The sequence below is a fragment of a genome, unplaced genomic scaffold, assembly GCF_019419815.1.
Source record: "Pyrus x bretschneideri cultivar Hongxiangsu unplaced genomic scaffold, Pyrus_bretschneideri_v1 Contig105, whole genome shotgun sequence".
In the NCBI taxonomy this organism is placed as follows: domain Eukaryota; kingdom Viridiplantae; phylum Streptophyta; class Magnoliopsida; order Rosales; family Rosaceae; genus Pyrus; species Pyrus x bretschneideri.
Window position 1 is genome coordinate 142,946 of NW_025999397.1, and position 13,882 is coordinate 156,827.

A 13,882-nucleotide genomic window follows, 5' to 3' on the forward strand; every position below is an offset into this window, starting at 1 on the left:
ATTTGTTGGTTTTGGTTAGCAGTGGCACGTCTAAAAATAACTTTATTTGTAAGAGATCCTAAAAGTCTACTCAAGGCTTGACTAAGACACCTTCAAGCTAATAAGAGTTCATCACTTACGCAAGGGAGAGTTGTGTGTGGATCTCGCAGCCAACAACTAGATTATAATTGTAAGCTGCAATTTTGTGTCTAACATTCCATTGTTTTAAGGGTAATATTAGGGGAACCAAATTTCTAAATCAAAATTTATAAACCAAATAATGTGGATTCTGATGATTGAATTATTACTTAAGTGTTGCTTAACGTGCTTATTTGCTATTAATAACATATCATTAAGTTTGAAAATTTGGTTTAAATTTTTGTTTCCCTAGCATTATTCTTGTTTTAAAGATCATGAAAAAATGCATTAAAAACCTCGTTAAGAAATTAGGGCTATCGAACGCCAGAACCCTGGAGGGACTTTGGTGAGCTTTTTAATTTTGGCGCGCTTTTTATTTTTTTATTTTCTAAATTTCCGCCATTTTCCCATATTTTTTTCGAAAAAATCATCAAATATTAAAGGGAACAATTGATGAGTAATCGTACCCTCCCTCTCCAGAAAAGTCGAACCCTGAACATGGCGACATGGCACATGTGCTCGGACGCCGGCAACAATTACCGGTGGTACCCGGACCCCAAGCCCGAAGCCATAAACGGCGTCGTTTGTCGTCCTAGTGAGAGTGATAGGAGCAGCAGCAGCCGGCTGCCGTCCATGGGGGATGTGTTGCTGCAAGGATGTTCTAAGCTGGCGGAGGCTGAGATTCGAAATCAGGTTGTTGAGGGAGGTGGGGCTGGGATGTTCCGCAACGGATTCGGAAAGCCCGTCGCCGTCAAACAATCTTCATTAGCCAAAGCATCTTCGTTGCTTCTTGGCTCCCAAATTGCAACACCCTCAGGTCCAGGCACGCTCACACTCTGCTCAGTTTCCATTTTCAATTTCAGTTTCAATTTCAATTTTAACATCATTTTCTATGCAACCTCACGATTTAGGATTTAGGATTCAGGGGAAATATGAAAAATTGATTAAATTAGGAAGCTTTTGGGATTATAATTATTTGGATCAAATTTGTTTCTAAGTTCAAGGTGGGTGCGCAGGCCAAGTGCAAGCTACGATTATGAGTAGCAGAAGTGGATGTGGGGGCGGAGGTGCAGGTGGAGGCGGAGGCGGATGTGTAGATGGTTTATCTAATTCCCTTTTCCACACTGGATCCGGTAAAATGGTTAATATATCCCCTGACAGTCTTGTCAGGGCGAAGACATTGCTTGGATTCCAAGACGATGATAATGCTCCCACCAAGATTGGGGGTTTTGGTTTTAACAGTGCTGCCCCGGTTGCAGGGACTCCTTTAATTATGAATAAGACTGTTTCACTGCAAACTAGATTTCAGAATGATCCCAAAAGGTTTAATTTAACTCCGGATAAAGTTAAACCTTCATCAATCAAGTTCCATACAGCAGGAGCTAGATCTATATCTGTTTCTACTGATGCAATACAACGTGCAAGGAGTCTACTTGGTGACCCAGAGTTGGGAAATTTCTTCAATGAGGCCAATGCAGGTGACTTGGGTTTCTCATTTTCTAAAGGTAGTCCACATGATAACCGCACTCCCGTTTCCCACCAGAAGAAGATTAACAACAACTTTTTAACCAATACTTCTCCATCTCCACTGCAACCATTGTGTAATCAATTGCAGTCGTCAGCTATAAGTTCGGGTACCAACCTGATTACTCAATTCAATGGTGTTAGCAATGAAACTGCTTCTAGGTCAAACTGTAAGTTAGCTTATCGGCAGAATTCCCTTAGCAAGACACAGAATACAGTAGATAACAATTGTTTGGCAAATGGTATTGGTTTGAGGACTAATCATGCTGGAATGCCACCAGCCACGCCCTTGTTTGATATTGGCACACTAGCTACAAATAATACACAGATGACTGGTGTAAAGAGGAGTCTGGGAAGAAGTTCTATTTCTCCATTCAAGACTTCTCCATCTCCACTCCAACCATTGTCTAATCAATTGCGATCGTCAGCTATAAGTTCGGGTACTAACCTCATTACCCAATTCAATGGTGTTAGCAATGAAACTGCTTCTAGGTCAAACAGTGAGTTACCTTATCGACAGAATCCCCTTAGTAAGACCCACAATACAGTAGAAAACAATTGTTTGGCAAATGGTATTGGTTTGAGGACTATTCATGCTGGAAAGCCACCAGCCAAGCTATTGGTTGATATTTCAAATACTGTTGGCACCACTGCTATGAATACTACACAGATCACTGGTGTAAAGAGGAGGCTGGGAAGAAGTTCTATTTCTCCATTCAAGAAGCCTCGCACAAACTCCTCCACTCCATTGCATAGGAATGTTCCCCTTGTTCCTAATGGTAAAATTTACTAATCTCCTACGACAACTCTGTTTATATTGGTTACTAAATGTTATGCTATTCATTAAGCTACCGTTCCATCAGGTGTGTCTACATTGTCCTCTGATCATTCATGTTCCAAAAGAAGGGTTTCTACACGATATCCTTCACCCGTGACTAGAATGTATGTGAAGAAATACTTTGGAATTCCGCGACCTGACCAGAACATGGTATGGGGACTAATAATTCTGTTAATTATCTCAACAGATTATCTATGCCTTGGCACTGATACCATTTTATGCACCAAATGTAGTTGGGGTGTTTATCAGATCCAGTGAGAAGAATCACTGCAACTAATGCGGAAAAGTATACGTTTGTTGATGAGTCTGGCTTAAACTGCATAGGAGCAGAAGCTTTTGTCCACATGCTGGCCTGTTATGGAGCGTCAATGCAATATACCTCCAGAGAGTAAATATTTCTGTCCTTGGATAATTTCCTTCAGCATTTCCTGATAGAAAAGAAATTAGAAGTAAAAAAATGGAGTTCATTTCTCTTTAGCTTGCACACATAATATTGAGATTATTGACGTATACAAAGTTTGGACAGAATTCATCAGTGAAACCTTAAATGCACTACACACTGAAAGTTAAAAAACAGCGTAGGACTCACTCACATCTTGAAGTTGTACATACAACTGGCATGATAGTATGGGTTGCTTGTGTTATCATCTTGGATTTGTTTGCAGTGTGTGCAACTTGTTGAATTTCATCAGTACCATGTATGCCAATGTGCTGCATCTTAGTTATTTCTAAACCACGTACCTGACGTTTTGTTGAGCATTCTTTATTTATTCCTCTATCAAGGTGGGTCACAAATCATTACAAGTGGGTAGTCTGGAAACTGGCTTGCTATGAGAGATATTATCCAGCTAAATCGTTTGGAAAATTCTTGACAGTCTCCAATGTACTCGAGGAATTGAAGTATAGGTATCCAACTGATAAGTTTATAATAATATAATCATACAGTTTACCCTTGGGGCTTTTCGGGAATCCACAATATCAATATGCACCTTATTTGGACAGATATGAAAGAGAAGTGAATCATGGTCACCGGTCTGCAATTAAGAAGATTCTGGAAGGAGATGCATCACCTTCTTCACTGGTGGTTCTATGCATTTCAGCTATTCGCTCAAATTGTGACCCAAATATGGAGACTAGCTCTGGAGCTGAAAATAGTAATGCTGCAAAAGTCGAGCTTACTGATGGTTGGTAAGTAATTACCTTGATACACTTACATTGCATATAAAGATGGCATGTAAGATTATCTTGTCTAACAGGTATTCAGTGGATGCTGTTCTGGATGCACTCCTGTCAAAGCAGCTTGCTAGCGGAAAATTGTTTGTTGGACAGAAGCTTCGGGTAACTACTATGTTGCTCTAATTTTTGGTGCATCTTATTTAAGAACTAAACCATTCTGTTCAGATTTCTGCTTGCTTACAGTTTATTATGTCTTATGAAGATCTGGGGAGCAGCACTCTGTGGTTGGGCTGGGCCTGTTTCACCCCTCGAGGTTCTCAATGCTTTTGCAATTTTCCTGAAGTGAAAGTTCTAAAACTTTAAATCTTGTTGTTAGAGTGATTTCTCATGTTTGCTTCTGCTTCAGGTTTCAAAACAAGTCTCTTTACGGCTGCACATAAACGGAACATATAGAGCTCATTGGGCTGATCAATTGGGATTTTGTAAGAACCCTTTGGCATACATAATGTTTTGTTATATTGTCTTCCTGTGCATTATTTTCATATTTATTCCTACAGGTAAAGGTGTTTGTGCTCCCTTAGCATTTAAGTGTGCCAAGAGTGGTGGAGGTCCAGTCCCTCGCACTCTTGTAGGAGTCAAACGGATATACCCTGTTCTTTACAAGGAGAGGTAATGTGAAATATTTTATAGTTACTTGAGATGATACTGTATGTCCTCTTCCAAATTATGAAATTAATCACTGTTCTTTATTTTCCTTCTAGGTTAAGTAATGGAAGATCTATTGTAAGATCCGAGAGGTTGGAGATCCAAATGGTGGAATCACACCAACAGAGGTGTCTTTTCCGATAATTTCCTTTTTGATAGTATTCATGCATCATGTTTCCTTTATTCATTCAAAATCTAGAATTTGTTAGCTGGTCTTTTAAATATTCTCCTGTCTGGTTGCTCTTGATTTATTTTTTCTTAACCCCAAGTATGCTAAAAGGGTTCCTATTTTGTCACATATGGGTCTTGGTTTGCTGGAAGCTACATGATGGTTTTGGAAGGTCTTTTATAGCTTAGGAGAAACTATTAAATGAAATTACATGATTATTTATGATATGCTGTACTAGATGGTGCAGGAATGCATGAGCTTAGTTGGGGGTATGCTGAAATGGCAACGAATAAATAGAAACTGCTTTTGATGAAAAGTTACTTTTATAACTTAGAAGAAACTATTAAATGAAATTACATGATTATTTATGATATGCTGTACTAGATGGTGCAGGAATGCATGAGCTTAGTTGGGAGAATTAAATATGATGAAATGGATGACTGGCTTTCCTAATAAGCAACGAATAATTAGAAAGTGCTTTTGATGAAAAGTTAAAATATGATCTTGGGAGTGGCAATATTATTCTTATAAGAATTGTCAATTATTAACTCATAAGCATCCCAAGAAGGGTCTTATTGCACAGAGGGTGATTTTTCTTTCATCAACAGCCTTAATACAATTTTGGTTAAATTATTGAGTGAAAGTAGAGTATGATTCTGCAAGATGTAAGGGTAGTGATGAGGAATATAAATATTAAGGATTACTAATTCTTTAGATTTAAACTCATGGGGTTGCTATTCTTCAGAGCTAATAGTTTTGTGTGCATATATACTCAGAACTTGAATTCATTTCATATCAAATAAACTTACACTTCCGTTGATTAAATGACACTCATATTCTCTCATTCTACAATCATATATAAAAATATCAATCCATATTTCAACCAATTTTACAACAAGAAGTATTATTCCACATTTACAGTAGATATTTAGTGAAATATGAACATAAGTGAAGTTTTATCTTAGGATTCATCAAAAATAATTTGTTTTTGGTGTTATATCAGTAATTTTCCTAAGCGATGCATTTGACCTTTGATGTAAAGTGGGAGTTGAGAAAATTTGAAATATGAACATATTTGAAGTTTTATCTTAAAATTCATTCTAAAAAATGATTTCCTTTTGGGTGTTACATCACAGCTGACCCCACTTAGTGGGATAAGGCTTGATGTTTGTTAATGTTATATCAGCAATTTTCAAAAGCGATGAGTTGGAACTTTGATTTAAAATGTGGGGGTTGAACTCTCTCCCTCTCTCTCTCTAAACATACTCTCTTGCAAGACTATTCCTATGTGCTGTGGTTGATATTTCTCTTGAGTGCAGGCGCTCTAATGTTATAGAAGGCGTTATCTCTGAGTTCCAAAGAGGATTAGAACATTCGCATTTGTGTAATGATAGCGATGATGAAGGAGCAAAACTCTTGAAGATACTACAGACAGTAGCTGAACCTGAAATTTTAATGGCAGAAATGAGTGCAGAACAGTTGAAATCTTTTACCAAATATCAAGCAAAACTAGAGGTGGGTTTGAAATGTTTTGTTTGAATTTATGTCTGATGTAGAATGACATTTTAATCGAGGAAGGTTTGGATTTAGGCCATCAAACAGTCGGACATGGAGAAATCAATTCTGAAAGCACTGGAAGATGCTGGCTTAAGTGAGAGGGAAGTCACGCCATTCATGAGGGTGAGGGTGGTTGGACTAACAAGAAAATTATACCAAGGGAAAGACAGTTCCAAAGAAGGCTTAATAACAATCTGGAACCCATCCGAGAAACAGGTGAATCCAAGTGTGTTTCGTTGTATGGATCCCCTTTTAATAGCTATTCGGTTGATCTCTTTTCTCTGTCTCTGCTGCCTCTCTTATCCCTTGTGTGTTTATCGAACATAAATGAAGAATATGCTCCACTGAAAATTTATTCACTGAATGTTACAATGCTACTTATGAGCATTATCAAGTTTATTTTCTGGTAGAGCAGAAGTCCGAGCTGGTCGAGGGTTGCGCATATAGCATTTCTGGACTTATACCAACAAGTTCTGATGGAGATATTTTAAAATTGCTGGCAAGAGGATCAACAACAAAATGGCAGCCTTTATCTCAGCAGGCAATAAACTACTTCAAGTAAGTATTATTTATGTAGTTTATTTTTCTTTATTTTCTTTTTACTTCTTTTACTAAAGGGATCAAATCCACCTCAGGCCATTTTTCAGTCCTCGCGAATCAGTCTTATTGTCAGATTTGGGTAAAGTTCCTCTCTCCAGGTTATTCCTAAGCTAAGCCTATGCTTTTTCTATTGATTTTTCTGCTCGTCTCCAGAGAAAAGTAATGTGGAATTAGTTGATTTAGTTTATTTTTTGGGTTGTGGGGGGTTTTTATGCAGTGAATTTGATATTGCTGCATCCGTTGTGTTTGTGGGAGAGGCTTATATAGCTGCTCAGCAGAAGAAACAGTGGGTGTTTGTGACAGACGGCTCCAAATCTGAATTAAAGTCGGAAGGATTTTGTGATTCTCTACTTGCAATCTGCTTCTCTTCACCATACATTGACAATGTTTCAAATGATCCTATAAACTATAACCTCACAGGATCTACGGTATGCAATGTATCTTCTCAGTTATTTTCAGAACATCACTGATTCAAATCATTGTGTGAAGCACAACTAGTATCTAGAAATAGAATATGTTGGTGGCTTTTTTGGTTTCTTTTAATCCTACATTTGAATAGATCTGATGTTGACTGAAATCTGTATAAATCGATATAGATAGATGCCTGAATGCTTAGGTCTGAATGATATGTAGGAAGTAGTAATAACTCATTACTGTATCTCCAATAGGCCTATGTGGTTTTCATCCTTAGACATTGAGTCGTGGGGTTGCTGTCATATTAAAATTGCTATCACCATTTACCACTCTCGTGTTTTAAATTTCCTGTTTACAGGTTGGGTTTTGTAATCTGACCAAGAGAGAAAAGGACGAAATGAATTCCCTTTGGGTAGCTGAAGCTGCAGAAAATTCAGCTTACTTTTTAACTTTTGACAATCCACGTTGTTCTCATCTCAAAGATGCTGCTGCCTCTAGTGAAAGATGGAAAAGGATGTCTAGCCTGGTCTGGATTTTGAAACCTAGGTGCAGTTAATCGTACTATCTGTGTCGTTCTCTGAGTACTGATCAGTTTCCTTTCATGACGCAGACTATCAATAGGCTAAAGGAGAGAGTTCTATTTATTATTGGGGCAAGTAAATGACAGGTGGTGAAAGTAGCTGATTTCAGTTATTTGCAGTGTAAGTCTCTTGATGTACATGTACCGCTCTTCATTGACATCGATGAGGGCGTTATCATCAACTTCGCAATATAGTTTGAGCTAGCTTCTCTTGCTTAAATGCTTTTGAAGATTGATGTCTGACTTATTTCCCTGTCCACAGATTTTGGTCATCAACATCCAAATCTAATAGGCACGAGTTTCGTCTGGGAAGTAACTGTTAAAAGCATGAATGCTGGGAAGGTAGCATCTAACTTTGTACGCCATTTTTGTGTTGTTACTCTTGCTCTCATATGGTGACCGTTTTCTTGGTGACCAAGACATTACCCAAATGGGATGTGTATGCGGGACTTGTGAGACATGATAATACGGTACACATGTAAATATTTTTGTGATCCAAAAGCATTTTTAATTATTTTAAAAGCATTTCACATGAGCATTAGATCAAACAAACTCATATTGTTGATCGCGTTACAAATGCTTTTGGATGACTGATTGCACGGTGAGTATATACATTAACACTTGAGATAGGATATATCTTATCAACCAAAGATCACTTGAGAATCTTAGAGCATCCTCAAATTCTGCTCTTACATGAATTAGATCATCCAAGATCACCACCCCTTGTACAAGGTTTGTTAATGTGTATTTAATGTGTATATATACAAATTAACAAACCTTGTACAGGGGGTGGAAACCACACTTTGTTAATGGACAAGGGGTGGAAATCTTATACACACACACACACACACACACACACGTATGTACTAAATTTTCCCTCTAACATCTAGTTAAGAAATAGTGTAGTACTAGTGTTCAATTTCAGAAATAGTCAATCTTCAGTTTAAGAAAGTGTTAGTAACAGTGTTCAGTTCATAAATAGTGATACTATCCGTGTTTTGTTTTCAGAAATAGTCAGTGTTCAATTTAAGAAATAGTGTAGCATCCGTATTCAGTTTCAGAAATAATTAGTTTACGAAATATTCAGTTTCGAAAATAATCAGTTTCAAAAATAGGCACTGAAACTACAAATTTTCGACTACTTATCCCTTATTCGGCTATCAATCCGAACACTCTATCTTGGCTCCTGCACTCAAATCCATAAATATTTTTCTTGATCGATTCTTATACTGGTGTAGTGAGTTTCCCAAGCGAAAAACCCAAGAGTTTCTTATAATCAAAATACCAATTTTTTCCCATTATCCCACTATTGGGCTAAGGAAGCCGCCTATGGGACAAACACGAGTCGTCCTTTGTCAAAAAGACAACAATTTGGTGATCTAGATATTCAACAAATTGGCTAAGTAACTTAATATAACACTATTCCTAAGCTGGAAGATCTATCACCTACTGAGGTTGTCGATGTTTCAAATGATAAGCTTGTTGGATTATTCCAATGTAAATCAATCTTAAATGGTATGCAACATATAATAGGAATGTAATATTGGAGATTAATGTAGATATTCTGATTTGATTTTCTAAAGATATCAATCTTATTTTAGGTGTCTTGTAATACAAGTAAGATTGATGGAGTCTTTGACTTTAAGTGATTATGATACCTAACTGATGGGCTAAAAAAGTGGAATTTGGGAGTCCTTTATGGAGAACCTTAATGCCTTAGCTAGTATAAATACTATGGTCCTTGCAAACCCTAGATACACAACAAACGCTTCTCATAAAGTAGTTGAATCTGCTAGGTACTTTGTAGAAGACTTTGGTATTGCCACAACTTTCATCCTCTTCGCTTGGTCTCCAGTGGTTATCGTCTCATGATTAGGTCAATCAACTTCTTATTTTGTGTTTTAATTATATAACCATATAAGGTTTACAAAGCTACCTAGCCGAATTTCATCTCCTCCAAGTGAAGAATCAGCTGAATCTCGGCCTCCTCAAATAGCTCAACCTTAGCTTCCTTAAGAGCTATGAACTTAATCCCCACTTCAGGCACTGTCATCTTATCTAATATTATACGCAAAGAAAGTGGTTCTTACCATTTCGGTTTTCATGACAAATTTGATTTCAAGGTAATTAATTTTACCACACTTAAAACAGTAGAATTAAATAAATTAAACAATAAAATCCAGAAACTGTAACATCATCAAAGCAACAGAGGTTTAATAGCTTCACGTCATAGTGAGGTTGCGTTGGTTCAACCACAACAGTAGCAGCTACAGTTGCAACCATGATTCTGTATAAATAAAATTGAAAAGCTACATAAGTTAGAGCACTACAGAGTTAAGTTTTGCAAGAACCAACACAAATATATTAATAATTCCTAATAGCTTCCAATAAGAATCAAGATTAAAATAAATTAAATTGAAGAATTGAGACCTGACACCAGATATTCCTACAAATCAAGTTATAAAGTTGAGAAAAAGTATAATATAAAATAGCAAAAAAAATGAAAGAAAATGAGAAAATGATACAAATTCTTAAATTTCTTAATTCGATTCACATACCCAACTAAAAATTTGAGCTTAAATCTTGATAAAAAGGAACAACAAAACAAAGAATTAAATCAGCAAAATGTAGATAAGACTTTCACTTAAAAACAATATATAATTATGGATCTTCACTCAAAAATCCGATGACACTTTTGTGTGGAGAAATGTGTTAAATTCTCTACCAACCTCCCAAACTTCTCAAATGCATCTTCACTTGAAATGAGCTAAATCTCAAACAATGACAAAGGAAGAACTAAATCAACTTCTATGATTGCACCATCGTGTACCATCCTGCTTATGCAAACATGGTCATCTACGACTTCAGTAGAAAAACACATGTATGCTTGAACACTCTTTAGCCTGTCCTATTCCACCTTAAGTAGAACTCACGAGTACTAATGTGACGTTATTTACTAATCATCAGAAAATCTTGTTGGCTAATTTTCAAGTTCAGACCTTTCTACTTTTGACTTGGGATGAAAAAGAAGATTGCTTAGTGGTTAAGAAAATACTTGATTTGTCTATAGGTCAAATTAGAAAGAAAGAAATCATTCGAGCAGTTATAATCATTTCCTTTATGTGAACGGAGATGGGGAAATATCACCATAGACTTCTTGTACGAGATCTCTTGTATACGTGGAGATTATAATGATGTTTTAGTGATTGTCAACCGAATCGACAAGTCAGCTTACTTTCCGTTCATCCAAAGGGACTACATTTTTGCCATTGAGTAAAATTTCTCATTCTTAACTTTATTAGATTTTCTGGTGTTTTGGTTAGGATCGACTCTATGTTTCTATATTCACCTCCATCTACTGGAAAGCATTCCAGTCAACCTTGGGTATGTGTCCACCTTACAACACTTCATACCTTTCCTGAGATTGATAGCCTGTCCAAGAGAACCACTCTAACACTGAAGCTTTAATTGAGACCATTAGTTCTTCATTTTCCCTATAAACCTTCTACTAAACGAATCTTTATTGTTGGTGATTGGGTATCTTTGCCACTAACTTTATAGCAAGAGGCTGCAAATATTTGTAAGAGAAAAAGATTATGTTCCCACCTATTAGATTGTATTAGGCTATCTATCAAGTTGAAAAGGTTACGCACCGGCTCGACTTGCCACCGTAGGATCAAATTAGTTACTTACACATGTTCATGCATTAGAGTTATGCATTCAATCTAGTTATCTTGTACTTTAGATTTGATAGACATGTGTTGACTTTCAAATTTTTTTAGTGTTCATTTAGCCTTCTCGACATGGTTTCTCATTATCCGATTAGACACATTGACACATGATCATACTCGTTCTTAGAGGAAGATCTAGTATGATTGAAATTTCGAGGAAGAAATTTCTATAAGGAGGGTAGATTGTGACATCCCGTCCCTAATTTAATATTATTTTATCCCTAACCTTGGAAAATTCTGACGGGTGAAAATCCTTCGTGAACTTTCAAGTCCTTATCACTCTATTCCTTTGCACATATTTTCAGGTGGTGCATGTTCTTGCGAACACGTGAGCGTGAACGGGTGTAAATTGGACAATTTCTGCATGTTTCCCAATGAAGGGCAAAATGGTAATTTTGCACTCTCAAAAATTTATTACTTGTGCATCGAGGCAACAATGAGTTGTCGGTATTGCAGGCTGCAGACTGTAATATCAATGGCTTATTCGTTGGGTTCATTAAACAAGTGGGCATGTAGGCCCGTCTATGCTAGTATTTTATTAATTAGGTTTCATACCTAATTAATTAATATTTGTGTTTGACCCAAAGACACACACACACATATGCTTGAAGTACTTGACGATACGAACGCGCGGATGCAAGCGGGACTGAATTCAATGCTACGATGAAGATTTTACGAAACACCGAATACCGAGGGCATTTTCATAAATTCAATATTCTAGATAATTTGCCATTTCTTATTTTAATATTTTATTGTGAGATTTTTCTGTTCGTTGGGACTCACCCACAAGGGACTCCCCAGTTTGAAATCTCTCTTGTGTCTTCTGTGATCTATTTTTTCCTTAACACTCTCATTTTCACTCTCTCTCTCTTAAACTTTCTGTTGATGCACAAAATCGGCGAGGACTTTGGTACAACAGAAAGTGTGAAGTTTGTGACCTTCGCTAGGTTGCTCTGGTCATTAGTGTGGATAAGTATGTAAATGAATAGAGACAAGGAAGCAAATAACACAAGATGTACGTGGTTCACCCAGATTGGCTACGTCCACGGAGTAGAGGAGTTCACATTAGTTGTGAAGGGTTTACACAAATACATAGGTTCAAGCTCTCTTTTAGTGAGTTCTAGTGAATAGTTTAGTGCAAATGACCTTAGGGATTATTGTGGGAGAATGATCCCCTTTTATAGAAGAGAGTTTCTAGCTTTGTTCTAACATTGACACGTGTCGTGTTGTGATTGGCCTCTGATATCGACACGTGTTGCGCTATGATTGGCCTCTGATACCGACATGTGTCGTGTTGTGATTGGCCTCCTGGTTGGAGGAAAATTCTTGTGGGTCCTTGACGGTATGTTGTTGACCGGTGCTTAGTAGTTTCGGGATTGGTCGAGTATGGTACAAACAGTGCTCCCCTAAGTTCCCGAGTGAGGGAAGCTCCTCGGTTGGGGACTTGCAAGATCCAAGCCATTGAGTAATCACGAAACTTCCAAGTACCGAAGTGTGGTGTCACCTTCACTTGCCTTCTCTGTCCTGTAAGTAGATGTGGCATCTTCTCTTGGAAGTATTTTTCCTTCATCCAGTAGTGGTATCTTTAGTTGGCGTTGACGCACAAGGTAATGTATCATTTTCATTTGAAGTTTACTTGTAGTTTCGGGTTTGGTCAAGTGCGATACAAACCATATAGTAGGAGTCCCCCAAGTCTCTAAGTGAGGAGATCTGCCGAGGGAAGTGACAGACAAGGTAAGCAATCAGTCTCAGATCGGTAGGTTGATCTTGGGTTCTGGCTGATTGTACTCATTCTTCCTGTCTCTCATTCAGCAATAAGGATAAAGAGAAGAAACAGAGAGAAGAGATGATATGAGGTACTCTTGGTTTTGGAGAAGACGGACGAATCGGCACGTGCTTTGTTGTACTCGACTTTCCACATGTGTATTCTTGAACTGGGCTGGAGGGTTTTCTGGTTTCCTCCAAAAGAGCGAGTTGACTCCAGAATTTGAGGGTCAAAACAAGTCCGTCAAACCTGGAGTATGTTCGATCCTGATGGTATGGGATACTTTTGCTGTTTGACAAAGTAGTAGATGTGATATGGCGAAGCTTTGTTCTTCGACGACGATGCTAGCAAAAGGCTGTTGAGGCTTCTCAATCTCTTCAATTAGAGCAATGATGCCGAGCTTGGATTTGACTTAGACTCTTCCGTCTGGATTGTGCGGTTCCACAAGAAGGGCGTCGTGCTGTAGTGATCTGTTCTAGCTAGCCGTTGAACCTTCTGCTTCAATTTTTTGTACAGCAGAAATGGTGCACAACCTTTGCATTTAAATGGTCCTTCAGAGCACGACTTTTCAGTGACTTATCCATGCTTGGCAGCTTCAGTGTAAAGAGCCAATATCGTACCAACTGTTCTGAGGTATTTGCCGAAGGAATTCATAACCTTGACAACAGTTGAGGATGAGTACTCGAGAGCAATGCTAGGCAAGCGA

At 37.7% G+C, this 13,882-nt stretch overlaps 1 protein-coding gene across 6 annotated transcripts; it reads left to right on the forward strand.

Annotated features, from left to right (window-relative positions):
• The first annotated feature begins 397 nt into the window (after positions 1-397).
• LOC125471170 (protein BREAST CANCER SUSCEPTIBILITY 2 homolog B-like) lies at positions 398-8,232 on the forward strand. 6 transcript variants are annotated; one of them, XM_048571312.1, is made up of 20 exons: positions 398-463; positions 598-940; positions 1,134-2,420; positions 2,505-2,629; positions 2,713-2,867; positions 3,263-3,385; positions 3,482-3,667; positions 3,736-3,817; positions 3,918-3,968; positions 4,062-4,137; positions 4,213-4,324; positions 4,417-4,488; positions 5,849-6,044; positions 6,120-6,302; positions 6,502-6,644; positions 6,722-6,784; positions 6,904-7,114; positions 7,459-7,626; positions 7,711-7,801; positions 7,943-8,232. In XM_048571312.1, the coding sequence occupies exons 2-19, from the start codon at positions 616-618 to the stop codon at positions 7,762-7,764; spliced, it is 3,612 nt and encodes a 1,203-aa protein (XP_048427269.1). In that variant the 5' UTR covers positions 398-463; positions 598-615; the 3' UTR covers positions 7,765-7,801; positions 7,943-8,232. The 6 variants fall into 6 exon arrangements, 4 of the variants coding, with proteins under 4 accessions (XP_048427269.1, XP_048427272.1, XP_048427266.1 ...); XM_048571309.1 differs by lacking the exon at positions 398-463 and having other exon boundaries at positions 487-940; XM_048571310.1 differs by lacking the exon at positions 398-463 and having other exon boundaries at positions 487-934.
• Positions 8,233-13,882: the final 5,650 nt, after the last annotated feature.